At 30.4% G+C, this 27,256-nt stretch overlaps 2 protein-coding genes, 1 long non-coding RNA gene and 5 other non-coding genes across 11 annotated transcripts; all 8 read left to right on the plus strand.

Annotated features, from left to right (window-relative positions):
- Window positions 1-13,893: 13,893 nt before the first annotated feature.
- LOC115707313 (scarecrow-like protein 13) lies at window positions 13,894-18,166 on the plus strand. The gene is made up of 2 exons (XM_030635227.2): window positions 13,894-14,409; window positions 15,963-18,166. Exon 2 carries the CDS (start codon window positions 16,172-16,174, stop codon window positions 17,801-17,803), a length of 1,632 nt encoding a protein of 543 aa, XP_030491087.1. The 5' UTR covers window positions 13,894-14,409; window positions 15,963-16,171; the 3' UTR covers window positions 17,804-18,166.
- A 151-nt stretch (window positions 18,167-18,317) lies between these two features.
- Window positions 18,318-20,721, plus strand: LOC115707314 (uncharacterized). 3 transcript variants are annotated; one of them, XM_030635231.2, is made up of 5 exons: window positions 18,318-19,073; window positions 19,168-19,290; window positions 19,485-19,610; window positions 19,723-19,833; window positions 20,490-20,721. In XM_030635231.2, exons 1-4 carry the CDS (start codon window positions 18,782-18,784, stop codon window positions 19,725-19,727), a joined length of 546 nt encoding a protein of 181 aa, XP_030491091.2. In that variant the 5' UTR covers window positions 18,318-18,781; the 3' UTR covers window positions 19,728-19,833; window positions 20,490-20,721. The 3 variants fall into 3 exon arrangements, with proteins under 3 accessions (XP_030491091.2, XP_030491092.2, XP_030491090.2); XM_030635232.2 differs by having other exon boundaries at window positions 20,496-20,721; XM_030635230.2 differs by having other exon boundaries at window positions 18,318-18,600; window positions 18,741-19,073; window positions 19,485-19,833.
- Window positions 20,722-21,962: 1,241 nt separating this feature from the next.
- TRNAT-AGU (transfer RNA threonine (anticodon AGU)) lies at window positions 21,963-22,036 on the plus strand. The gene has a single exon. It is a non-coding gene; the product is annotated as a tRNA-Thr (tRNA).
- A 115-nt stretch (window positions 22,037-22,151) lies between these two features.
- LOC115707317 (uncharacterized) lies at window positions 22,152-23,422 on the plus strand. 2 transcript variants are annotated; one of them, XR_009688136.1, is made up of 2 exons: window positions 22,152-22,356; window positions 22,602-23,422. It is a non-coding gene; the product is annotated as an uncharacterized LOC115707317 (long non-coding RNA). The 2 variants fall into 2 exon arrangements; XR_004009725.2 differs by having other exon boundaries at window positions 22,841-23,422.
- LOC115708462 (small nucleolar RNA SNORD14) lies at window positions 22,556-22,676 on the plus strand. Its single transcript, XR_004009961.1, has one exon. It is a non-coding gene; the product is annotated as a small nucleolar RNA SNORD14 (small nucleolar RNA).
- On the plus strand, window positions 22,848-22,968 carry LOC115708451 (small nucleolar RNA SNORD14). Its single transcript, XR_004009950.2, has one exon. It is a non-coding gene; the product is annotated as a small nucleolar RNA SNORD14 (small nucleolar RNA).
- Window positions 23,326-23,414, plus strand: LOC115708533 (small nucleolar RNA SNORD96 family). The gene has a single exon (XR_004010025.1). It is a non-coding gene; the product is annotated as a small nucleolar RNA SNORD96 family (small nucleolar RNA).
- Window positions 23,423-23,466: 44 nt separating the features above from the next.
- LOC115708530 (small nucleolar RNA SNORD96 family) lies at window positions 23,467-23,561 on the plus strand. The gene has a single exon (XR_004010022.1). It is a non-coding gene; the product is annotated as a small nucleolar RNA SNORD96 family (small nucleolar RNA).
- Window positions 23,562-27,256: the final 3,695 nt, after the last annotated feature.

The raw sequence follows: 27,256 nt of genomic DNA on the forward strand, positions 1-27,256 counted from the left end.
TATATATACACATACAGAAATAGAGGGGATCATTTCGAGTTGTCATTTTTAACAATCATACAACTATTATTTTCCCATTTTGTCTCCCTCAAAAGACCAAAAAAGTAGAACAAGATAATAAATTCGATCAAGGGGTAGGTACTTTAAGGATATGCAATTAGAACCGTAGAGGCATTTTACTAATAAATAAATATATATTTATATATTAAAAAACCTCATGTATGTAGTAAAACTATAATTCATTTTATTGATAATTTAATAATTTTTAGTTTTAAATATAAAATTATATCAATTGTAATAAAATAAAAGTGAAATAGGTTTAATTTGATAATAGTTAAGTATGGTGTTATTTAAAGTATGTTTTGTAAACTATACAGTTATTATTATATGATGAATAAATGTACAAATAATATTGAATATTTTAAAAGCTTAGAGTAAATTAATATTTCTAATTAAATAATTGTTTTTATCTAAAAGATTTGATGATAAATGCTGCCTCTAAGTGAGTCTTTTATCATGATAAGAAATAATTAAGTGGGCCATCAGCCATGAGAAGCTGCTACTCTTTCTTCGAAAGAAAAGCACCAATATTCTCATCCTTGTATATATATATATGTTATCAATAAATCGTTATCATATCTCAGTTTTGTGCCTTTTTATTATTTTATGTTAGGAGAAATTTTAAATATGCCCTTTTATTATGTTTTATTTTTAATTTATGGTATAAAATTTTTAATTATAAAAATAAGTTAATTTATAAAGTTTTAAAATTATAAAAATACACTTTGTTAAAAAAAAAAAGTAAAAAAACAACGAGAAATCAACTTCATGACAATTATAAATCAACTATAAAACAATTAAAAATAATCTGAAAAATAACCTCATAACAACTATAATATAACTATAAATAAATTATAAAACAATAAAAAATTATTTATTATTTTTATTGAAGAGGTATTTTTGTAAAAATAAAAAATAAAAATGAAAAAAAAAAAAATTCTTGTTGAATTATTTTTGTAATTTTTTTCAAGTTTTTATTCTATTATATAAATTTTTCCTTATACTAGTCATGCTGGCCTAATAAATTGTAAACATCGACTATAGTATTCTACTATGTTGTGCCATCAAGTTTAAACTTTGTATAAATTGTAATTAAAGATATAATTTTGGATTCATGGCACTAAATTATTTAATGTAAATTCTTTAGACTATAAATAATTTCATCTTTAAGAAGAATAACTTTTAGCTAACTTCAAATAATTATAAAATTTGCCTCTGCATGATTTGAGTTTAAACTGATGTACTAATTAAGCGAAAATATAGCAAATGATCTCTGATTGATAATAAAGACAAAAAAAATATTTGCATTTTTTTTTATAACTATTTGCATTATTGTTTTTATAAAAAGAAAGAAAGAGAAAAATTATAAAATACGGTGGTGGGGCATATTAGTGGAGTTGGTACTAACCCCAAAGCCTAATAAAATTTTCATTAATTTGATTGAGTTTGAATATGATTGTAACACAATTTTAAATTTATGAAAGCAAAGCTAATAGTTGTTTCTTCAAAAAAAAAAAAAAAAACTAATAGACAAATCGTACACGCAGTTACGGATCCAGAAATTTTATTTTGTGGAGGCTTATTTATTATTAAAAAATATTTATACATATATTATAATTACTCTTACTAAATTTATTTAATTTCGTGGGGGCTTTTTTATTATTTTAGTCTATAATTATTAAATTAAAAATAATTAAATTTAATTTTTAAAAGACAATATTTTTATTAGCACAATAACTTAATTGGGTCCGTCCCTGAGTACACGAGCCTCTAATTGAGAAGATAATTAACATTACGATAGTTATTTGATTGTCGTTGCATGCTTTGACACTTTAATTAATAAGAATAAATATATATTATATCAATTATTAAGATTATCTCTAAATATATAGTGTAAAATTTGTGTTAATTTGGCTCTTTTATAGGTTTGAATTAATTGAGTTGTCTCATTCCCTGAAACAAAGAAGAAAAAAATGTACGTTCTTCTATGTATATATATATGCTAATTTAATGCAAAATTTCCTTCTTACCCTTCCTGCACAATCACATGTCAATATATACTCATCAATATGTCATTAATTTGATTTTATTAATTGGTAAGTGGAAAACTAAAATAAAATAATTAGTGGGACCAGTCGTGTAACACGCACAAATATATATTCGATTATTATTGGTCCTTATATATACGAGAAAGGTGAGTTTCATGAACTAAACGTAATGGCTTTATTAAAAACTGATTTCATATATACATATATTATCCATGCATATATGATTGTATAGTTACTAAGAGCATCTCCAACGACATACTAAATTTAGTGTTCCACTATCATCAAATTTAGTGTCAAAAAATATTTTTACTCCAACCACAATACCAAAAATTACACTATAAAAATATTTCTTATTATTATATTAATTTTTTAATAAAATAAAAAAAATTAATAACATATTAATTAACAAAAATTACAACAATTATTATATTTAATTAATAATTTAAATAAATTTACTAATTAAATTAAAGATAATAATACGGTAAAATTGGCGAAAATCTATAAACTAAAATATCATATTACAATAATATAAATATTAACTAAAGAATAAATATTATATTCGAAAAAAATTAAATTAAATTAAATCAAACCAATAATTACAAAAAAAAAAATATTATAATATGTTTTTATAATGCATCCCTCTAAATAAAAGAGTCACGTGAGAGAAAGTTTGAATTTTATTTTCGGTGTGTTAAATTTTTCTAAATTTTTTAAAATTTTGCAGGATGACTTAAATAACTTTAATGTACACGACCATAAAAAAAAAAAACTAAAAAAGTCTCTCGAATGCTAAAACAGGTTGGAGTATATCAGTGCGCCACTTTTAAAGAAGTGCATTATTTTAGACGTGTTAAATTTTTCTAAATTTTTCAAAATTTTATAAAATTTCTTAAATAATTATAATATATACGACTATATAAAAAAATATACTAAAAAAATTTATCGGGTGCCAAAACAAATAGGAATAAATTTATACATCACTTTAAAAATATATATTGTAAATTTTTTTAAAAAATAATTCTTAATTTTATAAATATAATAATATAAATATATATAAATATTAATTAAATTATATATAATACATATGTAAGATTGTTATAAAAGCGTGCACGGCATATATACCGTGCACTGTAGACAAAACTTTAAAATGCTGCTTGAAATGCAGCTTCCTTGGACCATAATCACGGTATATATGAAAATATACCGTCTCCTTGCACATGCTCTAACTAGGTAGGAAATATGGCACATTTTTTGAGAACGAAAAAAACAAATCCTAAGGAAATCATTTTTCTACTCTCTTTTGCACTCCTATCATTCCATCAAATGTAGATTTTTTTTTTTTTATATTATTTAATTATTTTTGTGATGCACATTAATATGCACAGTGCACACTTTTTATATATAATATATTTTTTTATTCACCAAAAAAAAAAATGATAAGAACTTTTCAAAATAGTATATAAGATTGGATACTTATATCATTACAATAAAATGATATCGATTATAAATAGTTAGTATTGAACATATGCGATAGCAAAAGAGACGAATAAATAAGTGATCACTGTTCTAAATAATCACGCCACTTAAGTCATTAATAATAAACTGACCTATCTAAAGCTTAAAACACTTACATATTACTGACAAAATTTACTTTTTTAACCAACAATTTTTTTTAAAGGTAATTTACTTAATTTGTTGATATTTAATAAAAAAATAAATTCATGCACATATGGCGCTATGTGGTTGATGGTGATGTAGCAATGACGTATCACATTGAGCCATATGGCATAACTAAAATTTTATATTACAACATTGTATATTAAATAGTTGAAGTGAAATTATTAATGGTAATAGAAAAAGTGTCAAAATAATTAGGATTGATAGTTGTAACAATTCAAGGTAAAAAACCTGAATAACTATTTTTAGATGTCTAAAAAATATATAATTTCTTTTAAAATTACAAATATAAAATATTTGAATAATGTGATTTGTCAATTATTACCACGTCTTTTTTATTATATATGTTGGGTTACAAATGTGTTATAGTCTAAATTTTTGCCCAAAAATACAAATTACAGCCTCCAAGAAATTAACACATGAACTCAGTTCCTAATGAAAAAGAATATGTTAATAATAATATAACTCTCGTAGAACCAGTCTCAAGTAATTTCAATTTGCGGGATGATGTAACCAAGATAGAGTTTAGTTGCAAACTATGTCCAGCATAATCAAAAGATAAGCATGACCAAGAGAAGTTAATACTAGTCGCATATATCTATTATCTGTGATGAGCATGTATGTCTTTCCTACGACCAAGGCCGGCCCAAGCATTTTGGGGGCTTTGTGCAAAATTTTAAAATTAAGCATTTTAGGAAAAAAAAAAAACCATGTACATTAAAACTACAATACTATTATTAGTTTTTTTTTTTAAATTCGTTCATAAATTTTCAATTATAAATTTTTTATTTATGTATATATAATAGGAAAAAAAAATAAAAAAAATAGGCATTTTAAAAAAAAAAATGAGCCTTAAAAAAATGGGGGCCTTATGCAATGGCCCAAGCTGCCCAATGCTTGGGCCGGCCCTGCCTACGACAAGTAAAAATCGTTTTTTTTTACATATTTGGTCCAAATTATTAGTGTGTGATGACTCGTAATGAATTCGCATTTTGTAAGTTGTCAACAAATTCTAAATATTCGTAGACATTTCTTAATTCAAATAGGCCCAAAGGCTCATTATGCAATTCCAATTACAGAGCCTTCTAGCTCGCGTGTTTAGAATATGAACTGCAAGAGCGGAGCTCTACCAACTGAGCTATATCCCTCCGAGCCAAGTGGAGCATGCATGAAGGAGTCAAATGCTTCTTGTATTATTTTCCTTGGCGCAGCTAGGCCATCCTAGACTTGAACCAGAGACCTCGCCCGTAAAGTAAATCATCGCACCTACGATCTAACCAATTGGGAGAGAATAAATAGATTCTTTCCTCGGGTTTAGGTATTGGCCTCCGATGATCCTAGTACCAAGTACTTCTTAGCAAGCTCCAATATGATCAGATTTATAAGTAAGATCTCTTGTAAAATATGAGCAACACTAAATCCTTCTAGAGCCCAAACTTCTATTTCTCCTACCCGTTGTTAGGGTCGGCCCTCAAACAAAGTGGGCCACAGGAAAAAATTTATTTTTGGGCCCTTATGTTAAAAAAAATATGGTATTTTTCAAAGCCAGTAAAAAAATATATAATTTTAAAAGGAAAAAAAAAATTGAGGCCCTGGGCTAGATGGGCCCTAGGCACAGGCTTAGCCTGCCTATGTCCAAGGTCGGGCTTGCTTGTTGTCCCCCCTTGTTTGGCCCTTCATCTAAGGAGTTGTTGTGTAACAAGATATGTGTACTAATAAGTCATAGACGTTATTGTAATTAAGACAAGAATGGATGAAACTTAAATTTATTTCTTTAAACGTTTATCTTAATTAATTTTGTATAATTATTGTAATAACAGTTTAATTTGATTACTTATAATATTAGTGGACACACTTTCTTAATAAATGAATAATCAATTGATAAAAAATAATAATAATAAATGGATAATCAAAATGAAATAAATTAAATTGAAATTATTACATAAAATAGAATAAACACATCGAACTCTGATTAAATTAATATAATTCTTTTGTATACTTTATATTTTTGTTTTTACTTTAAGTAAATACTCACATAACTACTAATAAGAATTTTTGTTTTGCTCGAATACTTAATATTTTTTTATAGTACCCAAATTACTCATGATAACAAAATGAAGTATTAATCCCACCATGAATATTTTCTTTCGTAAACATATAATTAGAAGTAATTTATATTTTATAGTTTCTACTTTCTACTTTCTAGAACGTTAAACGATGAACATTATGTACGAAAGTTCCTATTTATGATTTTATTCTAATTCTATCTTAAACGTTAACGAGATTACGAGATGCTATGATTGACGCTTCACGTTAATTTTCGGTGGTCGGTGTACCAGAAGATCCTTATTCCTTCAAGTATTGTTGGCTACGCCATATGCCACGTCATCATATCGTTTTTTAATTAAGAAAAACAAAAATATAAAAACGTTTGTAAGAACTTTTTTTTTTAAAATAAATAAAAAAAAAGACGATATTAAGCAGCTTCGATGAATGTGATGTATGCTTCAACAAATAACAACCTCACTTAGCGAACGCGGCATTTAATAAAATAGGCATTGTTAAGTGGTGAAATTACGAAAATGCCATTGGACTTCATTGTGGTCAAACCGAGTAGAATCCTGCCCATTGTTTTGTCTTTTCTATATAGACTGGTAACCGTGTATATTGTAAGTTATAACTACATTTTACTACAAAGAACACGACTTTGATTCAATTTGTAGTTTATAAATTTCTATAAATCCTTTTTGTTCGAAAGAATCTATCATATTATTTTGTTCTTTAATTTTATATTTCATTGCGCTTTAAATATTATTTTTTATTGACCATAAAAGTTGGAAGTCAAAATTTAATTAAGTCATAAATTATTTTAAGTTTCTTTTAATGATAACGTTTATAGTCTATCTCTGTTCCCTAGTCCAGCTTTATTACATTTTTTTTCAGAAAAACAAGTCATCAATTTTATTGAATTATTTAATTATAAACTATCGCGTGCATATTAAGAGCTAATATATCAAACAATTTGAAGCTCTTAATTAATATGATTGACGGTTCAATTTTTTTTTTTTATTTTGAGTGTAGCGTAATGGTATTCTTAGAATCAACTAATAGCTTATAGCTTAAAGATCTTGGGTAATTAAACTTACTTCAAGCTTGCCTAAAATAATTATCGTCTTTTTTTTTAAAAGAAACGAATAAATTCCATTAAAAAACACTAAGTTAAAAAAAATTCGAGATTCAAAAAATAAGTAAATTTAGACAGTCAAATCCATAGGTAAACCTGACCACTAAACACAGGCCTCGTCTAAATCTAGAGCTCGTTTTGCTAAAGAATGAACAATATGGTTATTAGACCAATTACAATGAGTCAGGGATATGCTATTAAAAGATTTTCAAACATGATTAGTATCATTAAAGACAATACCAAACTCATTGAGACAATGAGCGCTACTATTGACAGTAAAAACTACCTATTGACAATTAGAGAAAGTAGTAACTGATGTATACCCCATCTGTAGGCAACAAGAAAGTCCATGAAGGAAAGCTTTGGCTTCAGCAACGTGAGGCTCCAAAGATTCCACGCATGGAGCTGCACTCGAAAAAAAGACATGCCCAATGTGATTGTAAACCAAGGCCTCCATCCCTATTGTAACGAATTCCAACATCCACAAAAAGGTTGAACTCGCCAAGAACCAGATCAGTCTTAGAATAAGACTTTCCATTGCTCACATTGCTAGACGACAGAGGACAGACCCATAGAAGCTGACCCACCAATATTAACATCTTGATACTTTCAAAGATAGTTCATGGCCCAAGCACTAACCTTATTGTCGGAGAGAAGCTTATGATCATGTACAAAAGTATTTTGCCTATTCTAAATACACTAATCAAGGGTAATGAATTGTTCAAGTTCTTGTCTACTATTCACACAACCCAGTAACAATTCATAATAACAATTGTTAACTAAATTTGAAAAATTTAGACTTAATTAATAATAAAAAAAGAAAATAAAAAAAGCCTCAATATATATCACGTCAAACTAATTTATTATTGAGATATCAGATATTGTTTTAATTAATGTTTTTTTTTTGACAACTTTTCTAAATTAACACCAAATTACACATAAAACAATAGCACATAGAGTAATTTGCGACATAAATACTTAAGTTTAACTCTCAGTTGCAAATAAATACCTAAGTTTAATTTTTAGCGGTAATAATACTTAAGTTATATTTTTAGAACTCTTTAGGTACCTAACCGTTAAAATTTTATGTCATTATCTACGTGCCATTTTCTTATTGGTATATTTTAATTAATTTTTTTTTTTAAAAAAATAAAAATTTAATGACTTGGACCAATTAGGAATTGTCACGTGTCAATTTACTTAACAATTAACAGTCAGGTACCTACAAAAGTTCCAGAATTATAACTTAGGTATTATTACCGCCAAAAATTAAACTTAAGTATTTATTTGCAACTGGGAGTTAAACTTAGGTATTTATACCGCAAATTACTCATAGCACCATACGATGATATGAAAAGTTTATAACCGTCAACTCAATGCATTGATGAAATAATATGAAAAGAGTATTATTATTCGGTATAGTAGTGTCTAGTATTTTTTATAGGTGTCATCTTAATTATGACTAGTTAGTGATATTCTCTAAATTTTTTTTTTTTTAAGTTATATAGGACTTGTTACTTAATTATACCAATAGCAGTATAAAATGCTAGACTCCAATAATATCTCTTAGCGAGAACTGCTAAAGGACACTACTTGTACCTAGCACCCTCTTACGTGTTAATATCGTTATTAGTGCAATTAAGTATCGAGTCTCATATAGCATAATATAATAATTTTTATAAAGTATCGCTAACCAATCACAAAATAATATGTTTAAAAAGTGTTAAGCACCACTAATACTTAATAACAATGCTTAATTTTCATGTGAAAACATTGCTGGTCTTGAAGTAAAGGTGAATAGGTTTTTGTCATTCTCACTCAACTGGTAGTGTACCATACCTAGTAAGATTTCTATCTTAATACTTTAATATTCCCATTTATTTTATTGATGGATGTACTTATAATAATACAACTTCCAAAAGTATTTAACTTAAGAGTACATTTTCGCTTCTAATATTAATCAGATGATGAATTGGACTACTGGAGAAAGTCATTTTTTGACGAAATCGGCCTTCAACAACCTTACATATGAAGATTAAATAAATTTAATACATTTAATACTGCACTTCAAGTATTGATGCAGGTATGTATATGTGTATATATATATAAACAAAGATAATTTGTGGTCAAATATCTTAAACTTTTAAATTTGACAAAGATCAAATCTTAAATTAAAAAAATAATAGTTAAACTCGACCCCTACTTTCTTTAATCTTTTGTTTTGTACTTTATTTGATCAGTGTATATATAGTAAAATTCATTAGTCTACCTATTATTAATAAATAAAAAAATTAAAATCAGAAAATAAAAAATAAAAATATTTTTTTTCTCTTTCTTCTTTTTTTCTTTTTTTTCCTTTCTTTTTATTTCTTCTTCCTCTGAAAATCCTATCTCATTCTCTCTCTTCCTCTTTCCCTCTTTCCCCATTTGTTCATCTTCTTCTTCCTCTTCTTCTTAACACTATCAACCTAAATCGTCTGCGAATTGTTGTGATATTTTTAACATGCAAGTATACGTATCGTAAACAAATAATAAATTCACAAAGAGTGATGTCGATCCCATAAGAATTATAGTTAAGTGCTTTAAAATTAAATCTTTACTTCTATTTGGCTATATCAAATTAGAGAGAAAAATAAAACTAGAAAACAATAAAAACAATAAAAACACAAAGCAAGTAAATTAATATGTAAATTAACGATGATTAAAAGTTAGGGTTTTCGATTTCAATTGCATCTATTCATTATAAGTTCAACATGATTCAATTCATAATACCAAATTCTATGCAATAGCAGGTTTACTAAAGTAATTTATATTTTCTCAAATATATAAAATCTCAATTACATGCAAATTTTTTACTCTCATGATAAATTAAACACGAAAAAGGCTTTAAGCATAGATTTCCTATAAGCCATCCAAACCATATAGGTACTCTCGTCCGATATTGTTGCGAAAATTATTAATTACTACGCAAGTGCACGCAATCAAGTAGTATACTCACGCAAGTGAGGTCGAACCACAGGGAATTGGATTAATTACTACTAAACTATACTTATAATTCTATTTGGCAAATCAAAAGTATTTATGATTGAAAAAGGAAGAAAGAAATTCAAGAAACTTAAAGAAACAAGTGAATATTAATTAAGATAAGAAAATAGGGAGACGAATCCTGTTGTTAAGTTACCAATGTTAATGTCTAATTGCTATCCTTCTCTTGAAGTGAATGACAAATTATAAATTAACCTAGCTCTTTTCAGATCTTCTAGGTTCTAAATCTCATGCTCTCTAATTAATCTCTTAATTAAACTAACATGAAATCAGCATTAAGCAATAATCTAAATGTCACAAAGGCTATGTAAATACTTTCGTTTCACATCAAAACCTAGACTATCCAATTTTAGCATTCTCAATTCTCACTTTTCAGATTTCGAATTGAGATCATAAAACATGTAAAAGGTGATCAATCTTGCACATGGAAATTAAACACAAATATGAATAGTATTCACAATCAAGATGGAGGAATGGCAATTAATCATTAACTAGGAAAAACTTAAACAACATTCATCATTCTCCCTAAATAGGAGTTTAGTTCAAAACATCCATAATCAAATCCATAATTAACATTGAAATAGAAAAGAACATAAAAAATTAAAGAGAAGAGAAAGAACTAGTTGAAGCAATTGATCCGGGTCGCCACAAGCCGCTCTTCTAGCCTCCTCCTTTGTTTCTAGGGTTCTAATTCGGAATGAACCCTAATTTTCACGAACTCCCTCTATTTAAACCAATTCTCATCTTTAAAATTCGTGAAATTATGAAACTGCCCAAAAATCCCGTCACTGGGGTCCCCGTCGCGACTGGCAATGCCCCCGTCGCGACGGGGTTAAGCAACTTTATCTCGAACTTCTCTCTGCCAATCCCCGTCGCGACGGGATTTGGCAGCAACTTATTTTTTTGGTTTTTCTTCTCAATTCTTTCACCACTTGTCCTCAATTCTTGTAAATACTTTCTTTAAACACCCGGGGACCTGACACAAAAGAATCAAGCGTAAAATAGTCCTAAAACTAGAAACAAAGAGTGAAAACTAACCGAAAATACGTCCCGAAACTTAGACTAATTTTAGCCTAACAGATATCGAAATTTATTTCTATCTCATTATTGCATAATTGACACTCACTTCTCAAATTTCGCATCAAAATCATAAATATTTAATTGGTGATCAGGTAATTAAAAGTAATTAAGTACGAATAAATATAATACATAGAAATTAGGAGAAATTAAATCATATTAAATTCATGAACCAATGTCAAACAATATCCATCTAAATACTAATGAATTATTTAGCAACTCATGTTCATCGTAGGAATTTCACACATATTAATTCAGACTAGAATAAGAAAATAGAGAAGAAAGGAATGCTGAAAACCCTGTTGAAAAAAGTCTTTCGCTATTGATTTTGCTCGCCAAATTTCGTATTGCTTGCTGAAAAATATCGAAGCCCTACTCTTTTTATAGCTAGAAAAAGATAAAAAAAAATATTTTTTGAAAATTAAAGGGGCAGGCCACGACATGGAAATAGTATGCCTAGGCAGAACTCCCTTTATTTGTGCAGTGAGCTTTCTACCTCGTTGACTAATAGTATGTTGGTCATAACTCTCTTGATATTACTCGGAATTGGACAATTCAAAATCTTCCGGAGAGATAAAAGAGAGAGATCTACAGCTTGTATGCTTTGACTTTCTCCAAATATGATCAGAATATAGTCTAATTTAAGTTTGAAGTTTCAGCTTTATTTTCTTGCACAATTTTCTCTATTTTATAGATTATATTTTTGTGAGATTTGACCAATTTATACATTCTGAGTGTCGAAACTTGAAATTAAAAAAACAAGCATAATTCTATTAAAAAAAGTGATTTAAAAGAAGAAAATTAACTCTAAAAATAACATAAATAATAGGCTAAAAATATCCTAACAGGAGTCCTCTTTATCAACCTCGTCAATCTGGTCAATCCCAATGGTCCAGACCCAATTGAAAGAATAGGATTTAAGCAATACCTTGTCCTCACCCAAATAAAAAATTGAGAAAACTTTGAATTCAAGTTTGGGGGCAGCGAGCGTGCTGGAAAGCGAGAGAAGGGTCCAATTTCGGTTTGATTTTGTTTAATTTTATATTAATAGATTTCATTTTTTTTTTCAAATTTGGGTTTTTATTTGATTGTGTTGGGTTTGTGATCTGAGAACATGTTTCGATAATGGTGTTGGTGGTAGTGGTTGGTGGTGTTGATAGATTGAAGAAGAAGAAGATTTTTGGGTTGGGGGTTCATGGGTGGGAGTTCATGGCTCAGGGGATCACATGATTGGGGTAGGGGATCACATGATTGGCGTTTTTAGGTTCGTGGGCCAGGGGAAAACGGGGTTGGGGATTTTGGGTGGGGGTTCGTGGCTCAGGGGATCATGAGTTTGGGATCTCGTGGGTGGGGATTTTCAATTGCTGTCGGGTTAAGGGAGGAAGAAGAAGAAGAAAGAAAAAAGAAAAAAAATAAAAGAAAAATAAGAAATAAAATAAAAAAGAAAAAAATATATTTTTGAACTATTTTTATTATTTTATAATATTTATTTAAATAAAATGACACGGTCTAATGAAATCATACCACGTGTACATAATTACATGTTTATTTGACATTTAACAACTAAAAATTAATAAAAGGAGACGATTGTGGAGATTGGAAAGTTTAACCATAATTTTTCCAGTCTAAGAATTTAATCGTGCAAAATTTATGAGTTCAAAGAATTTGATCGTAAATTACCTATAGACAATAATAAATGATAGAAATTATTCTAATAAAATTAAGAGAGATAATATTTTTAAAGTGTGTAAACAAAATTGTATATGTAATTATGTAGGTCCTAACAAAAAAAGAAAATGTATATGTAGGTAAACACTTACCAAAAATAAAACAGGTATACATAATTGAATATAGAGAGTAAAGACACACTGAATTTAAAATTTAAACATATTTAATAAATTAAATAGAATTAATAATTGGATGAGAATCTGTTTTCTCATGGCAATTTAGCACTAAATCAATTCTTATTACTCTTAAGGGAATTTTGTGGTCCCTACTTATTTTTTTTTTATATTTAGGTAGTTTTAATATTAATTTTTTATATAAGAGTTTTAAGACATTCTTCAATTTATTTATTATTTAAAAAAAATATATTTTTTCTAGATTGTAAATTTTAATTTTGAAATTAAAACTATAAATCTCAAACCACTTTTATAAAATTATTAAAATAAAATTTTAAGGAATATTTAACCATAAAACAATTTAAATTTTCTGTTTTTTTTTTAATTATTTATTTATTATTATTTTTTTGTTGGTTGAGAAAAACTTGACCTCATCAATTACTCAAGAGAAAGCCTCAGTAGGAAAAAAAAATACTCGATGATAAATGTTAGTAATACAATAGTCCTCCCAAAAATTTATTTTTATATGCATTTTAGTATATATTAATCATTTAAAAAAAAAGTATATATTAATTATGTGAATATATATATCATTATTCTAATTTGCCACCCCTAAAATTATTCTCTTACATTTTGCGCCCTATTTTTTTTTTCTCCCTCCGCCACTGAGAGTAACTAGGCCACCATAATTTATGCTCAACTTCACCCAATGCAGTTTTGCTAATGAATATACAATCTATAAAAGTGAATATTTATCTCATGAAATTATAGTAGTGAATATACACAATAAAACTAAGTAAATGGATTTATTTATTTTAAAAGAAAAAAAGAGGGAACTTTATGATTAATTTCAATAAATCCCTCAATTAAAGATGGATTAGTAGCAATAAATTTAATTTTCTTAATTAAGAGGCGAAGACTTTTTTTGTTATATGTACTTGTTTGAGGGTCACAATGTCATACGATTCAAGAACTCAACGATGTTTTTTGGAATATGAGAGAGAGAGAGAGAGCACTTGGCCAAGATTAATCTTAGGAAGAGAAAGAGATGAAGACTTTTAACTACACAAAATCAGTGTGAGCCATAAAATATCGGCAGATAAGCTTATTTTGGTCACTGTAAAGGTGGGGACCAATATTTTAATGAAGAAGCAAACCGAGTAGAAAGAAGAGTAGCATTGCCATCGACGAGGGTAGTTTTGTAATTATGTTAGAAGGTCAAGGGTAGTAAGTTGGCGGCGGGAATTATAAAGTTTGATGGAGAATTTATCAAATATCAAAATATTATTATTGGTGGAAGACAAAGAAAGCAAGAAAGAAAAGAAAGAAAAGAAAGGAAGAGTAGGAAAGAACGCCACGGTTAAAGGAGGAAGCTCTGTTAGCTAAGGAAGATCAATCTTTGAGCACACTGATTGATTGATTGCCTCTCCTCAAGCTTACCCCAACACTTCTCTTTCTATCACCAACCTAAGCTAAGGTATGCATACTTCTAATTCATATTTTTGGGTTTCAAGATATTCTTATTTGTCTTTTTATTTTCTCTTGAATAGGAAAGAAATCTTGTTGCAAGTGAGTTCTTCTGAGTTACTGTTTCTGTTGTTTCTTTTTTTTTCTTGTTTGATTTTGGCTGGTTTGAAGGCTGGATTCAGTCTCTGTTTGATGAAATTTAGAATTTGGGTAAAATTGGATTTAGGTTGGATATTTGGTTTTGATTTTATTTAGTTTTAAAAGCTGATTTGTTTATATATTGCATTGACTAATTAGAGTCTTGAAATGGAATTATTTATAGATATATTTTTTTTTATATAGTTTGATAAGGTTGGTCTTTGTTGCACTGTGCATATACTTGTTCTGTACAATAACTTGTGATATGATATAATTCAAGGTTTTTTTTTTGGTTTTTAGATAGATGTATATAATTAGCCGTTGTAGATCTATAAAGTCATCTCTTTATTTTGATGAAAAAAGCATTATGTTTATTAGGAATAAGATGATACATGATCTAGGTAATCAAAATATGGCCCCTTTTCTGAAGTTGAAGCACTGTGTAGATTATTTTAATTAATTTGCCTTTCCTATTCAAATCCACTTTTCCTGTGTTCTCAATCACTCTTCAATTAATTTGTTACCTTCAAAATGTTTCTTTTAATCTGTAGTTGGTCACTTTATTTTTTTTCCATTGATGGTAAATCAAATAGAATAAGGAGGTAATTTGTTCATATGTGGTTCTAATTATGTATTGTATAATGATTTCTGCTGTTTAGTAACACAGAAGTTTTGAAAAACTTTTTGATTAAATCTTTCAGATCTTCTTAGATATCTTGCCACCTTTTTTTATTAAATTTTAGATTAGGATGGTCTGTCCTCTTCAAATTTTTTTGTTTATATGTATATGATTATGTGCTATGGGAAGATTATGTTTTGTATTACTTCGCCTAAAGTCAATGATCTTTAGTGTTTTAATGTCAAATCTTCATTGTTTTGGCCTTTCTTTTTTCTTTCTGTTCAAATCATTTTTGTGTTGCTAGGCAATTAGCAGATGGTACTAAGAAAGAAAAGAAGAAAAAAAGCTGAAAAGTTATAACCTTAACCCTGACATCACGTATGGAATTTGTGAAAATAGATTTAGTATACCTTTCTGAAATTTCATATATTATCTTAGCAATTTGTAAGCAGGGCTTCAGGGTTATCTGAATTCATAACAGTTTGTCTGCACTTTTTCTCGTTTTTCTTGCAAATTCATTTTCACCGAATGAGCTTTTGGCTCATATTGTCTTATTTAGGTAATTAACCTGGTTCTGCTGTTTGTGTAAGTGTGTTTAAAGCATGAGATGGAGTTGAAAGCTGATTTTTTTTTTATCTGTATTTTCTGTACACACATTAATCTTGATTTTTTTTGGATCACGTTTCAACATCATTAGACATAAAAAATATTGTATATGTATAAGAGCAGATACGATCCCTTAATATTTACTGAGTACATGAATGATATGGTTTACTGATTGTGTTTTGCTCGTTTTCCTTGTACAGATTGCCCTTGCCGTTGCATAATTGTCTTGATTGGAAGTACCAAGTATCTACCATAGCTGAAGAAACCCCCTAGAGACGTGTTGATGACTGAGTTTTATACGAGAATGGTTGTTACTTGTGGATCGGAGTAATTTACCCTTCTTGAGAAAACACTGAAAAGGGCTGCTAGCAAAAGTATTAATTCTGGACTATTCATTTCTTATTCTTAGATGCAAACTTCTCAAAAACACCAGCGCGTAAGCGTTATCCATGGGTTGTACCACAAACCTGTGCAAGAGATTGATTCCTATTGTATGCCTCATTTCCAAATTTTAGATACTAATATGTTCTCCGAAGTTGGTAGCCAAGGAAAAAGTGTTTCCTTTGAGACTTGCAACGAGAAATTCTTTACCCTTGACTCATCCCCAGCAACAACCGAGTTTCTCAACTGTGATTCTCCTTCTGCTGTGAGTGTCTTGTCAAATAGGAGTCCATTTTCGCCACAAGGCTCCCACACATGCTCATCTGATCCACATCATTCCCCTGACATCCACTCTGGATCATCATTTAGTGGCTGCTCTGGGGTTGATGATAGTAGTGATTTGAAGCACAGACTCAGGGAGATAGAAAAAATGCTGGGAGTTGAATCTGAAATTGTTGACAGCCATTTTTGCAGCTTCAAGGCTGAGTCCCGCCAAGCTCCTTCCATGGCCACTTGGAAGATGATGGAGAATAATAAGATGGACTTACCGCGCGTTTTGATTGAATGTGCATGTGCGGTCTCCGAATCTGAAACAACAAGAGCAATGGAACTAATGGAGGTCTTGGGAAATATGGTTTCAGTCTCTGGGGAGCCAATTCAAAGACTGGGAGCATACATGTTGGAAGGATTAAGAGCAAGGTTGGAAAGATCAGGGAGTGCAATCTACAAATCCCTCAAATGCAATGAACCAACGAGCTCAGAGTTACTCTCATACATGTCGATCCTCTATCAGATAGTCCCGTTTTGGAGGTTTGCTTATATATCTGCAAATGTTGTCATTCGGGAAGCTATCCAATATGAACCGAGAATCCACATAATTGATTTCCAAATTGCTCAGGGAAGTCAATGGATGGCCTTGTTTGAGGATCTTGCTCGAAGGCCTGGTGGTCCCCCATTTGTCAGAATTACGGGTGTTGATGATTCTCAATCCGCCTTTGCTCGTGGAGGGGGTCTGTCCTTAGTTGAGAAGAGGCTGTTGAAACAAGCCCAGTCACTCAATGTGCCATTTGAGTTTCATGGTGCAGCCATGTGTGGCAGTGAGGTAAAGTTGGAGACTCTGAGAATTCGACCGGGTGAAGCAATAGTCGTTAATTGTCCATATGTCTTGCATCACATGGCAGATGAAAGTGTGAGCACTGAAAATCACAGGGACCGGTTACTGAGGCTAATCAAGAGCTTGTCACCCAAGGTAATGACCCTTGTTGAGCAGGAATCAAACACTAACACTTCTCCATTCCTTGGAAGGTTCAGGGAGACTCTTGATTATTACACAGCCATGTTTGAATCAATTGATGTAGCTCGTCCCAGGGACGATAAGCAGCGGATCAGTGCTGAACAACATTGTGTGGCTCGGGACATAGTCAACATGGTTGCTTGTGAAGGACAGCAAAGGGTTGAAAGGCACGAACTTTTCACTAAATGGTGGTCAAGATTGACAATGGCCGGTTTATCACCATACCCTTTGAGCTCTTCTGTCACATATGCTGTGAAGGACCTGTTGAGGGAATTTAACCCGAATTTTAGAACAGAGCAGCGCCACGGGGCTCTTTATCTTGGCTGGAAGAACAGAGCTATGGCCACCTGTTCTGCATGGAGATGAAGAGGGTTGAATAGAAAGATGCAGATTGTAAATCTTTTTTTTTTTTTTTTTTTGGGTTTTTAGTACTCATGTCGATTAGTTTTTTTAGAGGACTAGAGATGGTGGTGCGTATAGTTTTTGTAGAAACAAAAAGATTAAGTTCTTTTCCACTACTATAAGAGAACTATGAATCTTGTGTAAAGGTCTTGGAGTTGGGGGTGAGAAACAGTTGTCCTTAGTAATGCGAAATAGAAGAACTTCGTTTGTATTGCCTGAAAAAAAAAACAAAAGTTCTAAACAAAAAACCCTTCACTATGAATGATACCAAGGAATTGTTATGTTTATACTTTATAATTTATATAATCATTAAACCTTTTCTTTCCAGGTAAGGAACATTATTTTGCTTTCATATATTTCCACGAAAAAAGAACTATCTTAGAATGAAAGGGGCAAGCGGAGAAGGGTAGTTTTGTCATTTACGTAGTCGCAGCAAAGCAGCGTCGAATTCGGGCGCGTTGGTGAAGGAAGTGCCGATTTACGTAAAAATAGCACCAAATCGAATCGAGTCACGTTTCGCCAACTATGGAATCATAAATTTAGAATTGGTTAATTTCTCATTTGGATGCCAAAAGTGACAGATTGCCATACATTACACTTCATTCATGAATTCATCAATTTAGTTGAGTTTGTTTTTGCCAACGTTTTTTACAATCTCCTACCATATTGATTAAAAAATAAATTATATATTTACATATAAAAAGCAAAAAAAAGTTAAAAAACAGTCACTTGCTATCCCCTCTCAAACCATGAAATTTAAGGTAATTTCTTTGATTGTAATTCAATCTTTGTTTAATTGAGGTTTCTCTCTGTCCGTACTCTTAATTTGTGATTTTGTGATCTCATAATTAACCTGATATGTTATTTAATTTTGGGGTGTGAAATGAATAAATTGCAATAGAAAAAGGGTGGAGAGACAGATCAGAATCAGAATTAAGCGTAATGAAAAGAGACGAAGAGAGAGAACGGCGTCGTATTCGAGACAGGCAAAGAAGGCAATCAATGACATTGGAACAGAGAGAACGACATCTCGCTAGACGTCGTAAGAATTATCAACTCAGAAGACTCAGAAATGAGACTCGAACAGTACTTGATGATAAGACTACTATTGCTACAATGTCATTACAAGAATCAACAACCATGATCAACTCAACCCCAGAAAAAGATTTTCAGGATGATGATGTTGATGATCAAGAGAAGGAAGATCTCAATTCTGAATGCCTAGATTCCATAAGTGAGTTTCTGTGATTAACATTGTTTACTTATGTTTTAAAGCTTGAAACTCATTGACCCTTTAAAGATTGTTCATTCATTGTTTCTTGCTTTAGGTGGTCTTGAAATTCTGGCTCAGAAATCTGATAATGTAATAAAGAAGATACGATTGAGTCATGTAAGAAGTCTTGCTCGGTCGTTGAATCGTTTAGGAGGTGGGGTTGGTGGTGATACTAAATGTAAGTTTCTTTAATGCCTAAGATTTTCAATACCACCCGCACTACCTAAATATATATAAACTATTAGTGGAGTTTGTCAAAAAAATTTATGCGCACTATAACACTACACCTAGTCTACTTTTGAATTATGATACTTCAGTTGTATTAATCTATGTTTGTTTGAATAAATTATATGGGATTTGTTGGATTGATAGTGCAACTTGGAGTTGGAGACAATGATTCAGGTAGATTAACTGCTGGACTACGTTTGAATCGGATAAAGCGTCTTGCAAGGGAGCTGAATGTGTCTAATACTGATACTGATGGTGAAAGCCACCAAGGTCCTGTCTTTGCTTTCACTAATTAATTATAATAATAACTATAATAATAGATATATAGTTTGTAAATATTTAATAAATAGTTGATGATGATTCTAATTTTGTCATGTTCTAGGATAAAAGCTTTCATTATGACAAAGAGGTGAATTTTCATTGCCAAATAAAGATCAGGAATGAATTTCTTTTAGCTGGTCCAAATGGTTTTAGACAAAAGAAAAGGAAAAAGGTAAATGGGAAATGGATTATAATCTTCACTCTTTTTCTATATTGTTCTAACTTTATTGAAGCATCTGTCCCGAAATAGTATGTTATATACTAATTAATTCTTAATTTTATAACCCTTCTGTGTATTAGCAGATAAGTTTGACTACTGTGTCTAATTATAATAAAAGAACTTTGTCAAAATTAACAGCAACGTGACCCAAATTGCTTTTTATCTTGATGAAGAGGGACATGTTCATCTTTACTCCACCATAGAACTTCTATTGTCATTTTGACTCTCTCCTACTGACCAAATGTCAGTACTAAAAGACCCCATTCCTTTGTGATTCAATGCTTTTTGAGGCAAAATTGATTCCTTATTCAGCTTTGCTTTTATGGTCAATGGTCATCCTTAAAACTTTATTCTCTTACCAATTGAAACTTCTGTTGGCGCACACATAAACCAAATGTATGAAAAAGCAAGTTGTATTGATTCATAACTAAAAAACATTGTGCAATGTGAACTTGTGTAGAGAAACTAGTGGAAAGTTTCACGTCTTTTTGTTTGGTGGAAGAGTCATGTTATAACGTAGTTCTCTTTTCATAACACAATTAACTATGTTGAATGAGTAAATCTTAATCAGAATTTTTTTCTTATATCGATTTCGTTTGCTTTTGAAGTTGCAGGTTGGAGAAGGCTAACCTGAATTAGCTGAGAAAGGGCTTCTTGCATATAAATGAAATGAAAACTGACTGGGGCTCTTTGACTTAGAGAATATTAAGGGAACAAAATGTATGGGTTCTTTGCAATAAATTCATAGTAAAACAGAACTAGGTCTAATATCTTTTATCTATTGTAAGTACGAATACATTTCTTTCTTTATTAATAATAATAATATTATTATTTGATTCATTTGAGCAAATATTTCTTCGGTTGTCATGTATTAATTTAAGATGTAAATCCTTAACTGTAGTGATTGACATGGTAATGGTATGGTATGGACAGGGCCGGTCTTAAGGCATATGGGGCCTAAGGCGAAATTAAATTTTGGGGCCCTATATATATAGTTTAACTATTATAAAAATAATAATTCTAGTGGTTAGTGTAATGATAAAATTTTAAAAAACTCTTAAGAACTCAAAGGTTCAATCCCTCATAACTACACATTAAATATTTTTTTAAATTAAAAAGTAGAGGTTGGGAATTGATCCGATGACCTCTTACTTTAAAGTAAGACCTTTTACCACTCCACCAAACAATTTTTATAATATTTTTTTTCTTATTTCACACTTTATCTATGTATTAATTTTTTTTTTTTACAATATCGGGGCCCTGAGCGTTCGGGGGCTCGAGGCGCACGCCTAGCCCGCCTACCCTCAGTGCCGGCCCTGGGTATGGAGTAGTGAGGAAAGATTGTGGTCTGTGCATGTAAATTGGTTCATCAACTAAAAATGTACACTAAAGATTCAAAGCAGTATTAATTCCAGTCATGAGATTGGCTAAACCTCTTAAACTAGCTCAAACCATAATCTATAGTTAATGTTTCACATTTGATATTAAAGAAATAAAAACTAATGTTTACATCTTAAGTTAATTAACCATACTACTTTCGATTTCTCAATCTGTTTGTTTAATATGTTGAGACCCCCTTCAGTGCATTCAAGTTAGCTCCATTTGATATCAAAAACTAGTTATAAAAATTCATGTACGTTTAATTTAGATCTGTTTAAATAGGAAACAACCATTAATGAAAAATGAGTTCTCAAACCGAATTAACAAGGGAAATTTACATGGTATACTAACTTTTGTCATTTTTTTTATAAAAATACTGCCAGACGGAATTTTTAACTTTTTTATTAGTATTTTTTAATAAGTTTCATACGGCAGTATACTGTATTAAGTTTTCACTGGTGTTCTACTGGTGTTTTACTAGTGTTCTACTGTTGTTTTGAGTTGTTCTGCTTTGTGTTTTACTGGTATTTTACAAAAACACAGTATTTTTGAAAAGATTTCCGTGTGACAGTATTTTTGTAAAAGTTAACTCAAATTCCAGTATTTTTGTAAATTTTCCATTAACAATCGGTGTCTTAACAATGCTTATTTGTTTAATTAATATGCTATAAATAAAATGTAGAGAAAATCATAAACAACAAGCTTTCATAGCTCAGTTGGTTAGAGCACCCGTTTAGTAAGCGGGAGGTCTTGAGTTCAACTCTCAATGAAAGCAATTTGTGTTTTTATTTTTTCAATTTATTGCTAACAGGCTTAATTCCAAAGTCACGGGCCTAGCCCACTAAACCACACTATTCTTTTTCCTTTTTCTCTTTTTTTTTTTGGTATGATTTACAACACTTTTCACATCCGACCGTTGAGAAGAAAATATCTGAGGCTATTTAATCGGCTGGCCTAGTCGTCTCTCTCCAACCCTAACCTTCTGATTCGAAACTGATCTGGGTTTAGGACTTTAGGGTTTCTGAGAATTGAGATGAAGTTTTAGGTTAGTGTATCTTACAATATGCAGGAATTGTCTGTGCCAGATAATCGCTGGTAAGGCTTTCCAGTGCAAATCTATCGAGCTTTTATTAATGTCCGACTCTCTGATCCGTTTTAGTGATATTATTAGTACTATTATTTGTTTTTCCGTGTTGGTTTTTCTCTGTTATAATTGCTTTTATTTTCTTATTTGTAAGTATGGCTTTCTTAGTTCTTTCGTCATGTTTTGATAATCGTATGCCATAGTTGTTGATGTCAATGATGATAATCGTAAGGCTTGTTTCTCAAAACATTCGCAGTGGCCGACTAAAGCTTTCGTCTTCGCCAGACTTGAGAGCTAATGCTGCCCTAACCTTCCTTGGATGTCTGAGATCTTAGTTTTGTTTTTCTCTTTTGTTGTTTCTTTTCCCAAAAACATTTGCTGTGGCAGATTATGCGTTTTTGCTCGTCTGATACTCTTGTTTAAAATGTTTATTAGTTTTCTGTTTTGAATTTGGTATTTTTAAGTAATTGCATTTACATATTTGGAATTTCCTAGCTGATGATGTCAATGATGATAACTCTAAGGCTTGTTTCTCAAAACATTCGCAGTGGCCGACTAAAGCTTTCGCCTTCGCCAGGCTTGAGAGCTAATGCTGCCTTAACCTTCCTTGGATGTCTGAGATCTGAAATTTGATCTTCTCCTTTGTTGTTTCTATATTGTAATTTCTATAGAATTTTGACGGAGGATTTCTGCGAAGAAATCCTTTACAATACGGGAGCAAACATGTTATGTTTGTATATTTCCTTAGTTAACGTCAAATATCAATATCAACATCGTTAATGGTTTTCCTTTTGGGATTTCCTCCGATTTGATTTGTCTCATATTCCATCACCTTGTGGAGCGGCTTTGCTGCCATTACCTCGTTGGACTTGCCATGGGGCTTACATTTTGTTACTAAGTTTTGATCTTTTTCTATTTGCTACTGTTTTTGTATGTATTGCCATAGTTTCATTAATTTACTTTGATGTTTTCCATATATATTGCCCATGATGGTATCAATCATCAATTACCATCTTTCGGGACTGAATGGCCCTTTGGGCCTTGCTGTTAATATGCAAATCTAAGGCATTTTCTTTATTTTTGTTTTTCTTTTTAGTGCTAAGTTATACTAACATTTTCCAGTACCAATGAGGATATCATATACCAATTAACACCATCTTTCGGGACTGAATTGGCTTTTTAAGCCTTGATGTTATATTCTGCAATTCTGAGGTACTTAAAAATTATTTTGATTTTATGTTTTTTAAAATTTTTTGTTTCAAAACTTGTCAAATTTGTATGATCTTTCTTTACAATTTGTTTTTTTAATGTTGGTTTTGTTGGTTACGTGTAAACTGGAGAGAGCTATTGTACATTGTTTCTGTGCAGAATTGCCTGAATAGTGGCTTCATATTATTAGATTTTTTGTTGAATAGTGGCTTCATGTATTTTTAAATATGTTCATGTTTGAAAGTGTTAACATAAGAGAGGGGACTACAAAAATTGATTTGGGAAAAACCTTAGCTCTAGGCTGAGGTGCTCTATAAAAAACTTCACAACAAAAGTAACAGAGAACTAACTGAATCTTTAATTGACTTTTAATTCCCCCTCAACAGAGAGCTGAATCACCCTGATTATCAACCCATAGTATAGGGGAATTGGGTAAAGCAATATGCAACTCAGGAAGTAAGGAAACAATCCATCTGATTTCAGCCGTGGCATTGGCTAAAGCACGAAATTTATTTATCAGCGACTCAGTGAATCACCCTAAACAATTTCAGTGTTGGACTCAGGGCAACTAGCTCAATTCACATGTGAATAACCTTCTAAATCCATTATGGCATGGTCTAAGTACTACTAGTCTTTTAAAACCAGCACCCTTCACGTACCTGAGCAAGCGTAACTATTGGAGCTTGGACAAACTGGCTTGACTTGTTGACTGTGAAAACAACAGGCCGGGGGCCCTTATAGTACTTCTTCTGTAACATCAGGAAAAGGAACTCCTTTGAGAGAGTTTGTGAGTGTTGAAGCCTGACTAAGTAATCAGTGATGTATGTACTTTGATTGACACGAGAACATGGCAGCCTGCAGAGGTTTTATGAACTTCAACACCAAACAGTCTTATTAGTTGTATAGGAAGATACTAATATTAATTGTTTTTATAATAATTTGAATGGTCTAATAATTAGGTCATCTTTTTAAATAATAAAGAGTAATTTGCGGCAAAACCCCCTTAACTATCAATTTACTTGCAAAAAACCATCCAACCTCATATTTTGGTGGGAAAACCCTCCAAAGTACTATTCTGTTTACATTTTAAGATGCCGGTCCAGCTCCTAATTTTGCCCACGTGGCAATGACAAGTCACTAAAAAATTATCCTATGTGGCCATATTTTACAAAATAAAAATAAAACTTTAAGAGTAATTTGCGGCAAAACTCCCTCAACTATCAATTTACTTGCAAAAAACCATCCAAAAAACTTTAAGGTTGGATGGTTTTTTGCAAGTAAATTGATAGTTGAGGGAGTTTTGCCGCAAATTACTCTTAAATTTTTTGTTTTTATTTTAATTTTTATTTTGTAAAATATGGCCACGTAGGATAATTTTTTATTGACCTGTCATTGCCACGTGGGCAAAATTAAGACTTAAGGAGGCTGAATAGACGGCACCTTAAAAATGTAAACGAAACAGTACTTTGGAGGGTTTTCCCACCAAAATATGAGGTTAGATGGTTTTTTGCAAGTAAATTGATAGTTGAGGGGGTTTTGCCGTAAATTACTCAATAATAAATAAGGAAGTATTATGTCATAATACCGAATTTGATTAATTAATATTAATTTAATATTATTAATTAAATGTATGATTAAGAGGTATTAGGAAAAATGTATTTTTGAATGTGAAGAGTACAATTTAAGTTTTAAGGATATTAATACAATTTTGGTTTAATTTAGGATGAATAAAGATTATAGATGTCATGTTTAAAATTTTGACATGTTTTAGTCTAAAAATAAGTAATACTTTTAAGAAATGAATGAAAGAATTAGTATATAATATTTTGAATATTTAAGGAATAATGGGTATTAAAAGGAAAATTTTATTTATGTTTGTTTTTAAAAGGGTAAAGGTAAGGAATAGGGATCTATGAAGGTTATGAAGTAGAATGCTATAATTTAGTTATTACTAGTCAAAGGTTACTCCCTTTGGCTAGTTCTAGTATTTTATAGGGAGATCTAGTTGCTTAGTCTTGGTGGTTAGTTGATTATATTCAGTTTGAATAATTTTCTAATTAAAGTTTTATTCTATTTTTTTGATATTTTTTCAGGTGGAACTTCAGTATTTTATTGAGTTGGGAGCGTTGTTGGAAGATGTTATAGCTTTATTGTCTAAATTTCTGGGGACAGTTTTGTCCCATGTCGCTCGCTCTAAGATTTTAGCGGCCTATGGTTGGCAAAGCATGCTCTGCGGTTAGACGATGAGCTATCCTGGTTCGAGGAGGTGCCAGCGCCGGTGGCGGACGTGGGCGTCGTAAATTCATGAGTGATTTTAATCACTTTGTCAAAAAAAAAAAAATAGTGGAGAGAAACAAGATCTTTTGGGGAGAAAAAAACTACATTAAAAAGCTAATTAAATGAGAGAAATTATAACCTTAAGCTAAAATTAATTCAATGAGAAAAATTTAATAAAAAAATTATTAAACCTAAAAAAATTGAGACAATAAAGATTAAAGGAAGAAACGCATATAAGCTTGCCCCGTATCATTTTTTGTGCTTTATTTTTAAAAACTAGTAAACAACTTGCTTTGGAGTGAATGTAGAAAAATTAAATTACATATGTTATGTGTTTAATTTAATGATAACTAAGTCATAAAAATATATAAAATAATATTAGAAGTTATATATACAAATAGCCGGACTTGACTTGTATTTACAATATCTCATTTTAGGTGAGTAACGGTCAATTTTTTACACAAAAAATCTAAAATTTGGTTTTTAGTTTTTATGGTTATAATTTGAAAACTGACCGACTATTATATAAATATATGTATAAAAAAAAAAAAACTGACTATTTTAATCCACAGTTTGGTCAGTTTAAACTGAATAAACCGAGCTTCATTTTTTTTTAAAAAAAAAATAAGATATTAAATTTGCTGTAATTGTTTGGAAACTAAAAAAATTAGAGTATTATATCAAATATCATATAATTTAAGAAAAAAAAAATTCTTAGTCAAACAAATAATGTAAAATAGTTTTTTTTTTTTTTTTAAAAAAAAAATATTTAAATTATTTGTGCTACTCATATAGTAATGAATTATTTTAAAAAAACTCGTATTATTTTATGAATGTGTGTATATAATATGTAAATACATCAAATTAAAATAAAATAAAGCATGGATAATTGAGACTTTAAATAAAAAAGATAAGAAGTAAAACTAGTTTAATAAAATTGTACATTAAATATGTACAAAAATAATTATATTATATATGTATAGTGTAGAATATATATGTTCGGTCGGTTCTCAGTTTAATTGGTCGGTTTGCCATTGACACTAAAACCGGTCGTACAAAGACTGTTTTAACTGAAGGCAGTTTTTTTTTTATTTTTGATTTTTTCGGTGTTTAAACGGTCGGTGTACTCGGTTTGATCAGTTTCTTAAATTTTTTGCTCACCCCTAACAGTAACCTAATATAGTTTGTGTAACAATGTGTGAGACTTGACTCATATTTTGAGGCTCAGGCTCAACATGGCCCTTAAACACGAATTATTAATGTTGAGTTCATGCCCGACACAATTTTGTTAAATGGTTTGACCCTTTTTTTTAAGTGGGTATAGCCATTTTTTTTATATGAGATCATGGGTCATGATGTAGGCTTATGGTAAAATTAAGAATTTTCTCTCACTTTCTTAATCAGTTTATAATTTTTGAAGCAAAA

The sequence above is a fragment of the Cannabis sativa genome, chromosome 1, assembly GCF_029168945.1.
Source record: "Cannabis sativa cultivar Pink pepper isolate KNU-18-1 chromosome 1, ASM2916894v1, whole genome shotgun sequence".
In the NCBI taxonomy this organism is placed as follows: Eukaryota; Viridiplantae; Streptophyta; class Magnoliopsida; order Rosales; family Cannabaceae; genus Cannabis; species Cannabis sativa.